The 19,217-nt window shown below is 46.7% G+C and overlaps 2 protein-coding genes and 1 pseudogene across 2 annotated transcripts; 2 read left to right on the top strand and 1 right to left on the bottom strand.

Annotated features, from left to right (window-relative positions):
• Positions 1–1,004: 1,004 nt before the first annotated feature.
• Positions 1,005–3,668, bottom strand: LOC136546656 (uncharacterized). Its single transcript, XM_066538620.1, has one exon. It carries the CDS (start codon positions 3,282–3,284, stop codon positions 1,332–1,334), a length of 1,953 nt encoding a protein of 650 aa, XP_066394717.1. The 5' UTR covers positions 3,285–3,668; the 3' UTR covers positions 1,005–1,331.
• Positions 3,669–10,239: 6,571 nt separating this feature from the next.
• LOC136546655 (DNA-(apurinic or apyrimidinic site) endonuclease 2-like) lies at positions 10,240–15,325 on the top strand (annotated as a pseudogene).
• A 1,580-nt stretch (positions 15,326–16,905) lies between these two features.
• LOC136546654 (uncharacterized) lies at positions 16,906–18,764 on the top strand. Its single transcript, XM_066538619.1, has 2 exons — positions 16,906–17,186; positions 17,273–18,764. The coding sequence occupies exon 2, from the start codon at positions 17,352–17,354 to the stop codon at positions 18,375–18,377; it is 1,026 nt and encodes a 341-aa protein (XP_066394716.1). The 5' UTR covers positions 16,906–17,186; positions 17,273–17,351; the 3' UTR covers positions 18,378–18,764.
• Positions 18,765–19,217: the final 453 nt, after the last annotated feature.

The following is a 19,217-nucleotide window of genomic DNA, read 5'->3' as shown; positions in this document are numbered from 1 at the left end:
CCTTAAAGGTAGCAAAATACTAGGCATACATCACAGGTCAATCTTACATGAAGGTTTTGAAGCAAAATTACTGTTCTTGTACTGGATATGGAGTGACCTGCATGACAAGAACCAGACAATGGCCCTGTTTGGATCCATGGGTTAGAGCTAGTTTGGGCTAGTTGGAGCTCAACTAGCCCTAAAGTAGCCAAACAGGAGGGCTAGAGTGGGTTATTTGCAACTAGCTCACCCTAAAAAACTATCCCCCCAAAGAGGTGATTATTTGGGCTAGTTGGGGCTATTTGAGGTGGGGTCCACTGTTTTCTCTCTACTTTCATCCACACCAATGATTTGGAAAGCACATTTATTATCATTTTAATTCTTGTATCCAAACATCTCTTAGGCTAGAGTTAGTTCAGGGCTAGTCCTGAGCTAGAAACTAACTCTAACCTCTAGCTGTGCTAGAGTATCCAAACAGGGCCAATGCTAGACTTCTCGACATTTTTGACAAATGGCATTTTCAACTGTTCAGTTTCACCACCCCAGACAATCCAAAGACACAAGTACATTAGAACATGAGACTGGCAGTTGGAAAACTGAACATGTGGTAAAGTATACTGTTGACTAGTGAACGGACAGGATTAGAACCTCACATTACACCTTAAGCATAAAGGAATGAGGCACATTGTCAAGAACTGAACGGTAGAACATAACTGCAACCTTCTTTTTCAGATGCTACTTACAAGAAACAGTCAAGCGAGCATGAGGTCAGATGCAAGGAAAAATTTACACTCAGTTATAAGAAAACTTCTCTGATGAATGAGTCAACAATGTGAAGATCACGACCCCAACTGAGCATGAAACATAAAGGAATGTGGGGGGGGGGGGGGGGGGGGGGGGGGTGGCATAGTCAACAAGTGGACATAAAACAAAATTAGCAAATTTCTGAATTCAAATGATACCTACAAGAAAGAGTCAAAGAAAACCATGTGTCAAGTGCACGAAAATAATATTATGGTCTTGGATTTAAGAATTTTTTTTCAGATTGATGAGTGAAATGTAATATACACGATACATCATTAGGCGAAAGAGAGTACAATGCTAATCTCCCAAAAACTATACCACCAACAAGAGGAATTGGAGTTCTGAACATCCAAGCCTACAAACAAAACTTACTTCCCTGTATCGAGAACCCAACCAGAGGTGTAACTTCAACAACTTTTGCCATGCCGGGAATCAAAAAGGTTTAGCCAGAGTATGGATAGAAGCCGTTGGATGTATATACAGTACTTGGCCAATCCAAAGAAGAACGCCTTAAAATTCCTCATTCATGCCTTTCCACAGCAGGTAATCTAATGATAGCCTTTTGCACCTCTGGACTGATACAGTTCCAATCTGATCTTTGCTTCAGGCAACAAGTTGTCTATTACTGGGTCTTGCATCATGTAAGCTTGCTTGGAAGCCCATTCGAGCACCGTGAGGATTTCTGCTTGTGCCAACTCCTCGCTGTCTGGGACATTGTGTGCAATGTAGCATACAAGGGTGAGTGATGCAATCTGAACCACCTGCTCACTGAAATACACAAGCTGAACTAGGTGCTTCGCTCCGCCTGCACTGATGATCGCTTTAGAATGGTCTACGTGCAGGTAATTATCCGTGCACGCAAACTTGGTCAGGGCAATTGCTGCCTCTCGAGAGACATCTGCTTCCCTCTCATCAAGAAGCTTCACCAATGGTCCAATAATCCGAGTCTCTGTAGCACGGAAGGTTCTGGACAAGCAACCTAGTGAGATAATGCAGGGAATTAGGAGATCATCATACTCAGCCTTCTCAACAACACGTAGGAGCTGGTCAACAACAGCCCGGGCAGCAGGAGAAGTTGGCTTGAATGCTGATCGTCGTAGGTCGGAATTCTGCTCGGCCACACAGCAGATCTCCATGAGAGCCATTGCGGAATTATATTGCACGTCACCTTCACCTTTCTCAAGAAGAACAGCAAAGCAGAGCAGAGCCCTTGACTCTGTGATGTTCTTACAGATGGCTGCATTTCCCTTGGCAAGCTGCCACAACGCCTTAGCTGCATTGGCCTTCATGTATGCCTTTGTCTCAGGGTCCTCGAACTCCCTGCCCCTTGTACTCGTTCCTGACAATGACGCATTGTGCTGCTTCGTTGCCACGACACCACCACCGTTACTAGGTATGTTGTGCTTACCACTGCCGGATATGTTGTGCTTACCACTGCCTCCATTAGACTTGGCAGCCATGGTGGACTGCACCAAACTGTGGATCTCATTCTTGCTCTGGGAAGCGTGTCCAGCCGGATACCTCATGCCGCCATGCTCCCCTGCATCCAATAAGTCCGGCTGAACTGCAGAGCCGATGCTGTTCTTTTTGTCCATTAGCACGGAATGTATTGACATCTTGGACGTGATGGCGTACTTGGAGTGTTCCTGCACCGTCTCGAAAGCGAGGTGGCCGACGAGCAGCCGGATCACGTTGTGCAGCGCGAAGGCGTCCTGGGACTTGGGGTGGTTGGCAGCGAGCTCCGAGACGGCCCAGGCCACCATGGCCTGCACCTTCATGGGACCCTCCTTGAGCACCTTGGCGAAGGCCAGGCACACCCCGGCCTGGACCATCTGCTCGACGCACTCCGGATCGCGGCCCAGGAGGCCGATGGCGAGCGCGCAGTTCTCCTGGCCCTCGAGATGCCCCTCCTTGACGAGCTTGAGCAGCGGCGGCACACCGTCCTCCTCTATGATGAGCTTCGAGTACCTGTCATTGTCGCGCGCCAGCGAGACGAGGCTGGCGGCGGCGTCCGCGCGGGCCTCGAGGTTGCCGGTGTAGAGCACGGCGATCTGCTCCCAGATGAGGAAGAGGATGGGCTCGTTCTGCGCAATGGGCGGGAGCCCGATGTGGGCGTCGAAGTCGTCGTCGTCTTTGGCCGACGAGGAGACGCGGAGGAGCCAGGAGAGGTCGCCGACGGAGTTGTCGAGCTGGTTGGTCATCTTCTTGAAGGAGCCCGCGGGGATGATGGTGAAGACGCGGCGGACGAGGCCGTGGGCGCGGCACTTGTCGACGAGGGCCAGCGCCTTGTCGAGCGCCTTCTCGGTGTCGTCGAAGATGCGGCGCGCGGGGCGCTCGTAGAGGTCGGCGCGCGCGGCCTGGCGGAGCAGCCCGGCGAGGCGCTCGACCTTGGCCTTGAGCTCCATGCACTCCTGCCGGAACGTGTAGGCCTCATCGGACCACTTTATTACCTGCTCGGCGAGCTGGATCGGCCGCGCCAGGATCTGCTTGAGGTCGTCCATCCCGGCCGACGACGCTGTCGGCGGCGCGGTCAAGCAACCGAATGGCGGCCGGCCCCAGGCCCTGTCCCCAATCCCGCAGCCGGCGGTGGGCGGGCTGTTCGGTCCGGCCTTCCTCCCTGCCTCCTCCGCAGGGTGGGAATTGGGGGAGAATTGGAGGAGGAAGAGGAGGTGAACGAGGGGTGGTGGTGGCAGGGAGTTAGTTTGGCATGATTTTTGGTTTTTTTGGGCGAGGGCCGGGTTCGGCGCGCGCGCGTGCGTGAGCTCTGAGCTGGCTGCAGGCCGCGGAGACCACGGGACGGCAGCAACAGCCGTCGCGTCTCGTTCTCGTCTCGGCTCGGCACGATGCGTGTCTCTGCGGTGTCCTGACTGCGCTACATTCGCGTCGGTTTTGCGGGTTCTGGCTGGGCGGTGCCGCTGCGGGGTCAAATGCACAGCAGCGCCGAGGGGTGGAATCGGAATCCATCGGTTCGGCCGGCGTCGGGGTGGTTGGCTCTGCTGCCTTTGCCTGCCTGGCTGGTTGGAGGCTGTGGCTGGGTCTGGCACTCTGGCTAGCTAGCGGGCGACGTGCCGGGCTGATTGTTTGGTGCCGCACCACGTGGATGGAGCCGTCCTGTCCTGCCCCGTGGCCCGTGGATAATGGCGATACAATTGCATGTTTGCAGCAGGCAGATTAGGCAGACCGGGTTGCAATTGCAATTGTGGTTCGAATGCATATATGCTGCTTGCAGAGTTTAGGTGCGTCTGGATTCGTGCTCTGTCTACTGTTCGTTGGCTGAAAAAGTACGGCTTATAAGCCAAGCGAACATGGCGTCGAACGTGCTTTCGGTGATGGAAACGCTGAGCATTTGCTACCTTGCCTGCCTAGATTTTGATCCATCACTTATATTTCAATGCTTTCAGATCCGGCTGCATTCGCTAAGGGCCCGTTCCTTTAGGCTGATTTCCAGCCGAAACGTTTCCCGGTGATGGTTGACGGGTATAAAATACAGGTGTCTTTCAGCCCGGATCGGTTCCAGCGCTCCGTTCCGCTCGAAACGAACAGGCCTAAATCTGTTTTTCCATATCAATCATTTGCTTCCGCGGCGCAAACACTGCTGTCCATCAGCTCCTTCAGAGGATCAAGATTGAGGCGGACCCGTGGATTGAAGCCGGGAACTCCAAGCTGAGTAGTTTAATACGCGAGTAATCTCCTTTGTATCGATCCGGCTGCTAGGGTAATGATCTTTAGAAATTAAAGCCGGGAACTCCAAGCCGAGTAATGATCTTTAGAAATTAAAGCCACCCTAGCACTTCAATGTAAAAACAATCTCATTCTTAATACAAAGATACGCAAGCCTTTTGCGTATTGAAGAAAAATCATATCAATAATTTCCGACACCAAGTTTCGATCTGACTTCATGTATTCAATGTAGATTGCAAACTTTGTATATTGTAGACAGAACCAAATACACCTACTTTTCTTCATGCTGCTTTGATTTCGAAATATTAGGTACGTTGAGTGGTTACAACTAATGAATTGTCAGTATTATATGTGGCATTTAATATTAGCCATCCAGGTGAAACACTCCCATTTATATGCCTTAAATGAATCAATTGGAGGAATCCATGTCCTATGTCACAAAAAACTTCCAAAAAAACATAATATAATCATTTATTTTCTGCACCCCCCCCCCCCCAAAAAAAAAAAGAGGATCATTTATTTTCTCCAATCAGAAATACACTAGCTACAGGTTTGTCCAAGGTAATAATATCTATAAAAATATATTATTGTCTTATGTGAAAAAAGTTGTATCTTCCTATCAGAAAACATGTCATTTAGGATAATTTGTGGTTAAACCTGAAAATTATATGTGCATAGATATGGATACAAAATATTTCCAAAATGTCTTAGAATTGAAGGCTTAAGAAATATATATTTTATAAGAAATTACTGTTCAATGATACGCATCTAAGAGACTAAGATACTGCAAAGCTAGATCTATAACTATTATTGACCGGAGCTAACATTTGGTATAAAAAGTTGTCTTTGTTGAAAAGATATAAAAGGGTTTCATAATATCTGGACGAAATGAAAGTAACTAAGGTGCAGCTAGCTATAGCCAAGTGGAAACAGAGCAGGCCATAAACGAAACTGTAACTTTATGTGCTAACATCGCCACTGTGCCGTTGTTTTTGATCCCAAAGTCCAAATAAACACAATTGGCACCACAATCTGCTCCTCGGCTGAGACGAAAAAAAAAACATGCTTGCACGGATGGACACCACGACTCCACAAGATGCCACTTTTGCGGTTTGGCACGTTCAGCGGCCGCATAAGCTCAGGAGTCAGCACAAACATCGTTGTCGTTCTGACCGATTTTTTTACTATTTGGCTTTTTTTTTTTAAGTTTCTCTTAAATAGACCCCTGGCGGAAAGAATTCCAGAAATGGATCCTGGGCTCGGCGTCAGAGTGAATGGCGCCGAGCTCGGCGCCACGGTCACTGGCGCCGAGCTCGGCGCCACGGTCACTGGCGCCGAGGTCCTGGACACGGGGAAATGGCCTGCCAGGGGCTCGGCTCGGCGCCGTAGATCTCGGCGCCGAGCTCGGCGCCATATTTGCTGGCGCCGAACCACCTGCATTTAACCTAGCCTGCACTTCTTCCCCGAGCGTTCTTCCTCTTATTTCTCCCCCGTCTCGGGTTTTTTTCTCGCCACTTCACCCTACCTCACGAATCGACATATTGGACCAACCTTGATTTGATCCGTAGATCTTCGAGAGCAAGGTATACTCGCTCACCTCCTTGTTTTTCTCGCATCGATTCAATACATATTAGTCGGATTTTTGAACCTAAGAATCGTCATCACTTAGGGTTTCATTGTATTCCTCAATATATGTATTATGCAGCCGGGCGGGCAGGGCCATGCCTTGCCATTCGTGTGCCGTCCCAGACGGGCAAGGCTGAATACCAGACCAGTCTGTCGATGGGTCGATTGATGCGCGAGCAGAACAGAAGAGTTGACCTTGCCCTTTGGAGGCCTACGTTTGGTGAGGCCGATGGTTAGCAAGCACATCAAACACCAGCATGTCCATCTCATGGTAAATTTAAAGACTTAGCCAAATTCTAAGTTGCCCATCTTATGGTAAATTTAGGGATTTAGCCAAAATTTTATATATTCATCTCACGGTAAAACAAGCCAAAATTTTATATATCCACAAATTTTATATATCCTCATGCTCGGCGCCAGCGTCAACGGCGCCGAGCTTAGCACCATTTTCGGAATTCTTTCCGCCAGGAGTATATTTGAGAGAAACTTTCGAAAAAATGGCTAAAAAGTAAAAAATTCCATCGTTCAGAATAGGTGGGAGCGCCAGAAGGAAAACGATGCAACATGCAAGTGTCGCGTTAGCGGTGTGCCCAGACCCCAGAGCACCAAACTGAACGAGCTCACCGCGCAGAGAAGGGCGATGGGGACAGGAGGCGGAGAAAATAGAAAACTGAAAACGTCACCCAACGGCGGTTGCCGCCAAACAGAATGAACTCAGTAAGCAAACTGATCGGAACTGCTTGCTCAGCAGCACCCCTGTTGTAATTGTAGAAACTAAACAGTCACATCATCAGTATGTTCGCTTGCTCGTATACGATCGTGGATTATAAGCCAAAATAATATTTTTCTCTTATACTAAATCAGCGAGTAGTAAATAATCTACGATCATTTAGGACGAAACAAACAGGCTGCATGTGGCCCCTGCCCCGCTCGTGGCCTCCCGGGCGCATTGTGTTGCACCGTCCCCACAAAGTAACCACTCGTCGTCCTCTCCGGCCCGAGCCACACCTACGTCTTCACAGGCGAGAGACAAATTGAGTGAAGAGAAAGAGAAGCACACGGGTGAAAGAGAGGGGGGATGAATGATTGGCTGGATTTTTATGCGGGTCAACTTGTAGAAATGTTGCACTGAGCAGGGTAGTTTCTTGATATAGTGTCTTATATAATATAAAACTACAAGTTTTAGTTGAGACTAGCAAAAGCTTTAGGGGGCAATAAATTATAGAAATAGCAAAATCCGATTACACTCATTGTAAATGTTAACCTACAAGTTAGAAAAGACTTAGTAACTTGGCCTTTGAACAAAAAATCTTCGCGATTGGCAAGGAAATCTAGTTAGTAATAATGTTAAAGTCACATGTGAAATTTAACAAAAATTAAGGCTTTTATGGTTCCTAAAAAAAGTTACACTTAGGTTTCTATTTGGCAAGGCTCTTTGAGCAGTTCTGGCTCCTCTATGGTTCGGGGAGAAGGTCTATCAAATGCCGGAGCGAGAAATGACTCCTTGAGTAAAACTCCTGGGAGATAAGCCAAAAATTGTAGAAGTGAAGCCTCCATTTCGTGGCTTCTTTGGCTCGTGCATCTTCTTCGGTGAAGCTCCTCATTGGCTCTTTGTTGCAAAACATGACCTTACTAAAAGATAATCTAGCCAGAAGGAATTGCAATGGCAGTCAATTGTGCTACTTCTAGGGTAAATTAGAAACTATTCAACACCTCTCTTTTTTTTTAAAAAAAAAGTATTTTTGCTAGATTTTTGTGGTGTGCTTTACATATTCTTTCCATTGGTGTGCCTCCATTGTCAGGATGGCAATGGGTCGAGTTGATCCATTGGGTTGTTGACCCAGTCCATAAAAGCAAGGCTAATGGTCCAAAGGGCTAGCTTCAAAGTAAAAAAAATGAATCGATAGGGTCGGAACACATTGACCCAAAGGGTAATCCAATTATTACATAGCAACTTTTTTAAAATTTGTCGGTCTTCTTCATTTTTCCTAATAAGGATGATTGGTCATAACTTGTAAGCATGTATATGCTAGGAAGTAGATCGGGAAATACCATATTTTTTAGAGTGAAAATAGATAAAATTAAAATCATGATTCACTTGCAAACTTATTTAATTTGACGCATTTCTAATAACCTTAATATGTTATCATGATACTTTTTAACCTTGTATCTCATCTTTTCTAGAAGTGCCAATAGTACTCATATCCATCATAGCACAAAAAAAAATTAGGCCGACTCATACTACCCATTGGGTTAGGGAGGCCATAACCGTTAGGTGAAATGGATACCCATGACCCTCTTAATTGGCCTTGAGTTCATGGTAAAATCCAAGACTGGGTCAATCCATTCCCATCTCCCTACACTATTGAGTGTGAAAAATCTATTGAGTGGATGGCATAAAATAGGGAGAAAATCAATATAATCTACTACCACTGCTAGGTGCTTCTACTTTTTTTTGTTGGTCCATATGGCTAATATGAAAATGACAATGTTTTCTATAAGCCTCAACCAAAAGCGTATGCAGATTGTATACTGTTTACAAGGAAACATATTGCCTACGGTTCTTGGTCCAATTACAATGATGCGATGATAGAAAATAATACATCATTCAGGCATAAGCCAGATTGTGTTTTTCTTCGCCTTCCATTGATGACCCTTTACTTTTAGGATTGAGTTTAAATTTAAATATTTTATAAGTCAAGTGAGATTAATTCTTTCTATGGATCTTATAATATAAGTGTGATTTGATTCCTCTCTTAAGGAGATAAATCCTGATGATGTTTTCCATTTATCTAAAGAAATAGTTAGGCTAGCAAATTATATTGCTGCCACGTTTCAGATCCCACACGGCTAGAGGCGTACAGTTCAACTGCTGCCGCTGCTTATCACACCATGTGCCGAAACAGTAGTTAAATGCTAGCAGTAGCTCTACCTCTTGGTTTCTTCGTGCGGCCCAACGATCGCTGCAAGGACAACGGCGAGCAGATCAGCAGCAATCGCTTGCCATCTGTTTAAATATATAACCCCGGCTTTGTGCGCTGTCACGCGCGTTTCCTCTTTGTTTTTCTTCTTTCTTTCTCTCCTTTCTTTCTCTTTTTTCTTTTCCAACAACGAGGAATGGATGGGAGTGGAACGCATGCCATGCCGGCCCGGTCAATGCGAGCAAGGAGTGGGCTGTGGATTCTTTCTTGTCCGTGATGCCATGCGAGGACGACGGGACGAGGAGGAGAGAGAGAGAGGGGTTGTCCCGTTCAAGGTCGCGCGTGGCAAGTTGCCAATGACCGAGCGCGTGCGATCAACCGAGCAGTTGAGTAGGAGTAGTTGATTGGTTCTACCACAGCCAACCGAGTCCCTGACATTGACGGGCGACGGGGAGTCGGGGGCAAGTGCGAGTGCGACCAGCGAGGTGGAGACGCCAGGGCGCTAGCTATTGTGCGCCGCTATCGCATCAGTTGTACACGTCGTTTTCGCTTGCATCAGTTGCATATACAGCAGCCGCTCGCTGCTGTTGCTGGTGGTCGCCGGTTCAAGCAATTGACGAGCCGTCTGTGAGGCTGCAGCTGCAAGCCATGCAACTTGCGAAGGGCAAAGACATATCGGAGGAGAGGGCTATAGTAATGACAGGTCGTCTGATCGACTCGACACTCGAGCAAGGGGAGAGCATCCCGACTCGATCAAACGATCAATAGTAGTCTGTACTCCTATTTGTCGATTGGAGGAGAGTATTTGGGGAAGACCGGGGAGAGGAGAGAGCGAGAGACAGTTTTCAGTTGGACAGGCACAGGCGCGCAGTGGTAGAGGTAGACAGACGTTTTCAGGAAACTGTGCGAGCGAGCAGCTAGTGACTACTCCCTCCGTCGCATAAAAGAATACAATTCTCACGTCCGAAGAGTTAAACAATTAGAATTATATAAAAAAGTATGGAGAAAATACTTTTCTCACATCGCATAGGCATCTAGTTTCAGGTAACGAGCAAGTCTCGCGAGGCCATGGACGACATGAGGATGAGGTACAGAAGTGTGATACGCACTGTCGTCCCAACTCAAGTCGGAAATGTGACAACTCATCAGCTGACGGCTGGTGTATGTGTCTGTCTGTACTTTGCGATGCAAATGTCTAGTTTTGGGGTGTTTAGTTTCACCCCCGAGATCTCAGCCCCACCACTACCATCGGACGGCTGCCTAGAGCCACCGCCAGTTCGGGTCGGGACCGGACACCACTCTAGGATCAGCCTGCACAGTTCCCGGCTTCCCGCTGCCACCGCCGCCGCGGGCAGCCCGGCCGTCGGTCTCTTCGTCCCCGCCCCGCTTGCGAGAAGAGCGACGCGTTTCCCCTTCGAACCCTCGCCTACCGTGGGTGACGCCTTGTGGTACCGGCTGGAGATGGTGAAGATAGTGACGTACAACGTGAACGGGCTGCAGCCGCGGGTGGCGCAGCACGGCTCGCTCCGCCGCCTCCTCGACGCCCTCGACGCCGACATCATCTGCTTCCAGGTCCGACCAATTGCTGATTTCCCACTCACTAAACTGAACCCCCATTCACTGTCGCAGCACGGCTAGCTCAGTAGTGCTTGCCTGCCTGTGCTTATCACTCACTGTCGCACTCGGACCCCCACTTAAAACGCGGAAATTTCACTGGATATTGGACGGAATGCAAACGGGCGAAGTTTGAAGCTTACTGCGATTGACACTTCATTTCAAGGAAAAAGACAATGTTTTCCCCATATAAGGAAAAAGACAATGTATCTGCAGGTCCTGCTAGTTTACATTCAAAAAGAAAAAAGAGAGAGAATGTATCTAGTTTAGTGTAGATCAAAGAATTGTTTCTGTGGTGGGATGCAATTCATCGCTTATTCTGTCTAATGCAAAGAGTAAAACTGCGCGAGCTGGGGTTAGGCTTGTGTGTACTGATTTATTCGAGCTAACTTTTTTTCCCCTCAAACACACGAGAGCTGTGTATCATTATATTAAGAAGAAAAATTCGAGCTAACTGTATCAATGCCTGCTGTATTGTAGGAGACCAAATTGTCAAGGCAGGACCTATCTGCAGATGTCATTATGGCTGAAGGATATGAGGCCTTTGTTTCATGCAATCGCTCTTCAAAAGGTCGTGGAGCATACTCTGGTATGTTGTTATGGTGTCACAAATGGTAATCACAATATGTTGATTTGGCTGATATACTGATGCATAGTTGCTTGCCTGGTTGGAGATGTTCTCTGGGTTCAGCATTACTTTGATTGGACCACGTCCTCAGTCAATTACTGTACTCGAATCCTTTGTAGGTGTTGCAACATTTTTCCGAGTAACATCATCATTTTCCAGCCAGGAGGTTGCTTTGCCAGTAGCAGCTGAAGAAGGCTTTACTGGACTTCAGAATTATGCAAAAAATAGTGAAACTGTTGGGGATTTCATTATTGCAATGCCTGTCGAGGAGGAAGGTCTTGGTGAAATCACAAGAGAGGACCTCCTAAGGGTGGACAATGAGGGGCGGTGCATCATCACTGATCATGGGCATTTTGGTAAGTAGCTTGTTCCCTTGATAGGAACATAACTTCTTGCATTTTCAAGTTTTTTTATTGCGTATTTGATTTTTGTTTTGTATGTAATAATGATAATGGTTCACCACTTGTTTAGTTCTTTTCAACATATATGGCCCAGCTGTTGAAGAAGATGACAAAGAGCGGGTTCGTTTTAAGCTACTGTTTTACAAGATACTGCAGGTACTTTGTGTGTGTCTCTGCTAATAAGTATCTCTCATGAAGAATATTTCAACAATACTTCTATCTTTTCAATGCTTATTGCCTATATATTTATGCTTCTTATACTTGCTTCTTTCTTTCATTACCTCTTAGAAAAGATGGGAACATCTATTGGCTCTTGGAAAGAGAGTCTTTGTTGTTGGTGATTTGAATATTGCTCCTGCTTCTATAGACAGGTGTGACGCGCCACCTGGCTTTGAGAAGCAAATGTAAGCCTTCTTTTAGCATTTTTTTGCTATGGTTCCAATTATAAAGCATCCGGAAACAACAATGCATTTTTATTCTCATTTTCCTAATGAAAGGTTCCGACAATGGCTGAGATCCATGCTGAGAGAACACGGAGGTCCCTTTTTTGATGCTTTTAAATCAAAACACCCTGAAAGGTACTGGAATGCCCCGAGAGCTACCCAACCGCTTGTGCACATGATTTTGTTTTTACAAGTTGCTCATATTTACCTGAAAGCAACCACACTGGTCAAATAGAACCCTCTTTGTAAGTTGTAACAATGAGTTGAGTCTACTCTATTTTCATTATCCATGGTTGACTTAGGTCCAGTTTTGTCTGGGCTTTGCCATAAGCTGGAGAAACTTGCTTCTTACAAAAGCTATAAAAAAGATTGTTTTTGAGGAACCACTTTTGAAAACTGCTTGATTTGAAGTAAATAGCCATCTTTTTAAAATTGCTTTTCAAAAAATTCTAATTGATTTCACTGCTTTAATATCCGTGCAGAAGTGTTTCTGAAAAAGCCAAACAAACTGGGCTTATAAGTAGACTCATCCCAAGTTACTTTCTAAAGCATACTTTGCTGTGTTTCTTTTGTGCAGGATAGGAGCATATACTTGTTTTAATCAGAAAATTGGTGCTGAAGAGTATAATTATGGCTCTAGAATAGACCACATTCTCATTTCCGGTTCCTGTCTCCATCACTGTGATTCTGTGGAGGACCATATCATTTTTTGTTGTCATGTAGAAGAATGTGAGATAATGAATCATTTCAAAAGAGGGAATTCTGAAAATTTATCAAAGTAAAGAATACTGGATAACAGTTTTCTCTGAAATGAAGTGGATATTGTACATGATTTGCTGTGTTACATTAGAATGATTTAATCTTTCCATTCTCTACAGGTGGAAAGGGGGAAGAAGTAGTAAGCTAGAAGGATCTGATCATATTCCAGTTTATATTTTACTGAAAGAAATACCTGAACTTCCAGTTCATAATATCCCGCCATCAGCTGCAAGATATCTTCCAGAGGTCCGTGGACGGCAACAAAGTATTGGTGAGTGAATTTTAGTGTTCTGTATGTTTTTTTTAGTTGTAGCTTGCTTTTGCAGTTTTGGTGTTTGTGCTAAAACCAGTTTCTGTGTAGAATTTATTTTTGCTAAAGCAAGTAGCTGAGTTGTTCATGGAACTTTTCTATCTTATGTAAGGACTTCATTTGCTTATCTGTTAATATTCTTTTCATGGTGTGTTAATGTGTTTGCCCAAAATCCATACTTATTTTCATAGAAGTTTCGGTTAAGGAAAGTGCACTTCATCATTTTTGGTTTGGAGGAAATTATAACTTGCTTCAAGACCTGGCTTTCTTATGTGTTTATTAGACACATACCTCAACTATGCCAACAGAATGATCTGTGCAAATTATCTTTCACATTTTCCTGATGTTCACTGTTGATTTCTAAACTCATAAGTTATGTGGCAGTGGCACTTTGCTTGGCTGAGTTAGAAAATAAACCCTATCTTTGGTCATGCTTAATATAGCATGTTTACTGTGCATTACACTTTGGTGTTGTAGTGCTGTTCTTTTAATATTCAGTTTCATCAGAGCTCATTAGCTCGTAAGTTGGTAAGGTATCTGGTCTTATATGGCAGCTAGCCCCTAAGTTATACTTGGGCTCAGTGGAGCACTTTGTGTGAAGTGGTACTAGTTACAGTATATTGTGTAATACTGACTGCCAGTGTTGTCACAGTTCGCAGTATCATTCCTTGGTAAAGGGAAAATTTATCAGCTGCAAAATGCTGCAAATATGATTCAGTCCGAAGATACAGTAGTCGGTAGCTACTGTAGTGATGGCTTGGAGAATACAATTATAGCTAAGGAAGACTGACAACTGGTATAACTGAGTTTGCAAAAGGTCGTAACCTTCCTAGTTTGATGTGCAAGGGGACAAATCTTGATCAATGGACAAATGAAGGTTTGATTGGCGTCTCTCATAGCAGCCAGAAAACTTCACTGTCTAGCGCCAAGTTTGTGCCAAAAAAGAAAATTAAACGCAACTTATCGTCTCAACCAACAATCAAGTCGTTTTTTGAGCGACCAGGGTCAAAGACAGTAAATGCCAGTACCAGTACCTTAGTTACTCCAGCAGAAACATTAGACCTTACAAAATCAAACATGTGTTTCAAATGATGATAGTCTGCCTGAAAACATGCAGTGCACAACGTCGGCTGCAAAAGATCAGGATAGTACAAATGTATCATCCTGTTCACTTTCAACAGACAAGTCTAATGCTGCAGCATTAGAGTGGCAGAGAATACAACAAAAGATGAAGATGACGCTACCACGTTGCAAAGGGCATAGTGAACCATGCATTCCGAGATCTGTGAAGAAGGGCCCTAATATAGGCCGTTTGTTCTATGTTTGTGCTCGTGCTCAGGTACACATGTACTCACAATTTCCTGCTTCGTAGTTAGTAGACATAACATCATCATGTCATCCGAACAGTCAAATAGGTTGTGAACAATGTAAATGGCCCTTTTAGAGAATACACAGCACTATATCTTACAGTGATCATCACTTGTTATATTTTGTCAGGGTCCTGCATCAAATCCAGAAGCAAATTGTGGCCACTTTCAGTGGGCACCTGGAAAGTCCAAAGAGGAGCTCTAAAGAGAAACGTCAGTGACTGTTTTTTCCCTTCCAGGTGAAAGTATTCCTTCAGCACTCAGTGTATGCTTTTGTGTTGTGCCAACTGTCAATTTCAACTAGGAGTCCAGGACATTTTGCTTCCTATGAGTCTGGTACATCACTTTGTCCCAACATACTGATGACGCAGTGATGTACTTGAGGAGAAGTAAGCTGATCATTTAGGACCTGTTTGGGTGGGCTGGCTCCGCCGGTCCGCCCTCTAACCGGAGGGGCCACAAAACCTGTCTTCACCAGCTCTCCATTGTTTTGAGAAGGAGGGAGAAAAACAGCTTCATGAACATTGTAGCTACAGTAACGCATCAGCTGGAGCCGCGAATAGCTGTCCCAAGCCTGGCCTTAGTAAGCACTAATTTTCCCTAAGGCAGGTACATATTCTAATCCTGTAATTAGTTGGTTGTAACACTAACATGTAGCCTTCCGTTGGTTGGCTAACAACCAAATGATATCTCAGAGATCTCCTCAAGATTTATTTATTTTCCTCGTGGTTTAGTTTATGCAAATTCTTAATAGACAAGTGGCCATTAGTGGAGAAATCTTACAGTCCTGTAGTAATGTTTTACATTGAAAGTTTGAAACCAATGTGGGCATTATGGTATTATTGCCCGTCTCTCTCCAGAAATGAAGTGCCAGTTGCGCAGGAGAGCGACTGATACTCCTAATTTCCAACATTTATCCTCTTTATTTAAAAGAGTCATTTATAGTTTATTATTCCTTTCAACCAGGTGGCATGCCATGGTAGGTTTTTGTTTCTTCACTTTTTCAAAACAACGGTATAGGGCATATATAGGCAAGAATTAACCGATGTTCAGCTGATGGTTTCTGCGACTAATAAGTCGGCTGAAACTGTTTTGTTGTGAGAGAAAAACACTATACCATGGTTGATAAGTTTAAGCGAATCAGGGTAACCAAAGCCACTGGAGAATTGGTTTATAAGGCTTGAAGCGAAAGATACTTGAGTGGCATCACCTGACTAAAAGCGTTCAAACATTTTTCTTATTGCCATTCTGAAACTATTAGCTGGTCCCGTGTTATTTAGGTTTCTGAGCCCACGTGGAAGGCATGATAAGCTTGATTACTCGAAATAGTCTAACCCCGAGTAACCTCTAGCTACTGGCTCCCGCCATTGTATGATTGACGAAGCTATGTGTGCATGTCGACATGTCGTTGGGAGCAGTTGAACGCGGAGCACACGTTGTGCTTTGAAGTTTGAACGCGTGCAAGTCAAATGATTGGCAGCAGGAACCTCTGGTTGACTTTTGGTCCTTTCCTGTATTTGATCCTTCCTTTCTTTGTTTCCCTTTTTTTCTGCATTATTATTATGTGGTGCGTGCTAAAAGAATGTTCATGGGATAAACATGATGAAACGCCAAATATTAATATCAAAGCAAGAGAAGAGTAAAGGCCTACATTCTGGCTTCACACCTCGTTCCTCTCTGAACCAAACACGCACACTCATGTTGGACAACAGGGTCGTAGCCCTATCGTGGTTATTCGGCCTGTTCGCTGGTTGGGCTGATAAGTCTGGCCGGTGCTGGTTTGTTGTGAGAGAAAAGCACTGTTGGCTGGCTCATAAGCCTTGACTGAAACCAACAAGCGAACAGGCTGATTAGTGTCACATCGTAATGTGTCTCTTATTCAACAGTTCCCATCGCCGCGTCGCGTACAGGCAGCGTGATTCCTCCCATGCTTAATTATCTGGCAATCAGTGGTGTCTACGCGAACGCATCATCATGTATTCATGTGCTAAAATACGATTGACAGATACCCCTTGCATTTGGGGTAGTATATGCACATCACGATGACGCTCTCCAATTAGTGCCACGGTGCCGCTGCTTTATTATGCAGCAAATATCAAAACACTTCTGCCAATAGATCGATCACGTTGCCATGTACGTATCACCCAAGATGACCCGTGTCTTGTTTCCAGTTTCCGCATAGCCTGCGATCGGTGACTTTTTCGATCTGTGCAACAAAAGTTTGGAGCATTTGCCTGACAAGTTATTGCGACAACCTGGAACTCACCAATAGCACGGCGTGTCCGTCCATAATGAACATATCCTTTTCCATGTGGCCCCGATTCCGTCACCGTCTCGCCATAAAATAATTACCCCTTCCATGCTCCGAACGAGTAAAGCAACGAACCAAACCCTCTGTCCAGTAGCAATTTTTTGGATACAAAAATGCCAAAGAAGAAGAAAAATCTATCGCCCGCCCGGTCTGCCATCAGAGCACCATACCGCACCTACCACCTAACGCCAATTGTACCATCCAATCCAAGGAAACCGAAGAAGTCTTTGGGAGAAACAGCAGCGGAGGTCACAAGAACACGCCTCACTTCCTCGTTCCTCCTCCGCCGGATCGATCAGCCAAGCGCCCAAGCCCCTACAAATAAAGCATCTATCGCCACATGTTGGCTAATCCCACCCCACGCATTGATATTTTTCTTCCTTGTGTTGTCTTGCTGCTAGGCTGCTAAGTTATCAATCGATCTCCAGCTTACAGCGACGTGCAGGTCCAGGTCAGAGCTCGAGGCACACACAGCACAGGATCCTTTATTTATCCATCCGTCCATCCATGGCTGCCTCCAATAGCAGCAGCAGCGCTGGCAAGAGCAACGGCACCAACAACAACCCGCTGGAAGCCATGGGGGCCTTCTTCTCGAAGCAGGTGGACCGGCGGAAGCTGGTGACCACGGAGAAGCAGGCGCTGGCCACGCGTCTCTCCTCCTCCGGCGACACGTTCCCCGGGTCGGAGCACCGGCCGGCGGACCGGAAGCGGTGGATGGCGGAGCTGGGCGCCAACAGGCTGCGCGTGCACCAGGTGGTGTGGCCCGGCACGCACGACTCGGCCACCAACAAGATCGGCGTGCCGTTCGTGACCCGCCCCTTCGCGCAGTGCCAGTCCATGTCCGTGTACGAGCAGCTGGCCACGGGCACGCGCGTCATCGACGTGCGCGTCCAGGAGGAGCGCCGCGTCTGCCACGGCATCCTGGCGACGTACCCCGTCGACGTGGTGCTGGACGACGTGGCCAGGTTCCTGGGCGAGACCGAGTCCGAGGTGATCATCCTGGAGATCCGCACCGAGTTCGGGCACGAGGACCCGCCGGAGTTCGACAAGTTCTTGGTCGAGAAGCTCGGCGAGCACCTGATCCCGCAGGACGAGGCGGTGTTCCACAAGACGGTCGCGGAGCTGCTCCCGCGGCGGGTGATCTGCGTGTGGAAGCCCCGCAAGTCGGCGGCGCCCAGGCCCGGGGACCCGCTGTGGAGCGCCGGGTACCTCAGGGACAACTGGATCGACACGGACCTGCCGGAGACCAAGTTCGAGAGCAACCTCAAGTTCCTGGCGCAGCAGCCGGCCGTGCCGGAGCGGAGGTTCTTCTACCGGGTGGAGAACACGGTGACGCCCAAGGCCGACAACCCGGTGCTGTGCGTGTGGCCCGTCACCAAGCGGATCCACGGCTACGCGCGCCTCTTCATCGCCGAGGTCTTCGCCAAGGGCCTCGGCGACAAGCTGCAGGTCTTCTCCACCGACTTCATCGACGGCGACTTCGTCGACGCCTGCGCCGGCGTCACCAAGGCGCGCGTCGAGGGCACCGCGTGATGACCGCGATCGGTCGACGAACCCGTGGTACCCGTACGTATTCCCGATTTGATTAATTATTAGGAGGTGCCCGTGGATGGGGCTCGTAGCAACTAGAGGAGTCGCCGCGATTACAGGCAGGGGTTTGCTGGTCCGTCGCGTCGGCGTCGGGACGACTAGTGTGCAGAGCGTGCGTTCGCTGTCTCGTTAGGAGTTGTATGTAGTATCATGTAGCAGTGTCGAGACGTACGGCCATTGCAGTGTATGTACTGTGTAGTGTACACCCCGGACGTGCAGTATATTCATTCATGTGCAACGTGTGTGCGTCCGTGTATACTGATGAATTGCTCGTGGGAGCAACGGAATAAATAAACATGATGGATTTTCCACAGGTTGTTATACTAATAATGACGTTACTTTCCTCTCGAAAAATAATAATTACGTTACTTCGAGTGATGGGAAGAGAGACTTTTAGCGTTTCGGTGGTAGAGTATAAAAGATTGGATTTTAACATTTCGCCTGAGGCAATTCACGAGCGCATCGTCCTTGTGTAAAAGCGTTATGCTCGAGCATTTTATGACGGCTTAATAATTAACAACAGGATTGGCATTGACATTGATAATAATGTTTATGACCTGGCCAAGTGACAAGTCGCCGCTGAAATTATTCGTGATCCCTGAGCTCCAGGGCCCCATGAGCTCAACGGCCCCACGACTAATAAATCAATCAATCACGAGGGTTCCGCAGGGAATCAACAATTGGCAAAACACAAACCACATGGCTTTCCACTTGATTCGGGTCCCCATCAATCAATCAACACCCTACCTCTCTTTTCTTTTTCATTTCATCAAAAGTGAGGTG

This window comes from Miscanthus floridulus, chromosome 3 (assembly GCF_019320115.1).
Source record: "Miscanthus floridulus cultivar M001 chromosome 3, ASM1932011v1, whole genome shotgun sequence".
Taxonomy (NCBI): Eukaryota; Viridiplantae; Streptophyta; class Magnoliopsida; order Poales; family Poaceae; genus Miscanthus; species Miscanthus floridulus.
The sequence above is the reverse complement of the archived record's forward strand: the minus strand, read 5'-3'. Positions and strand labels throughout refer to the sequence as shown.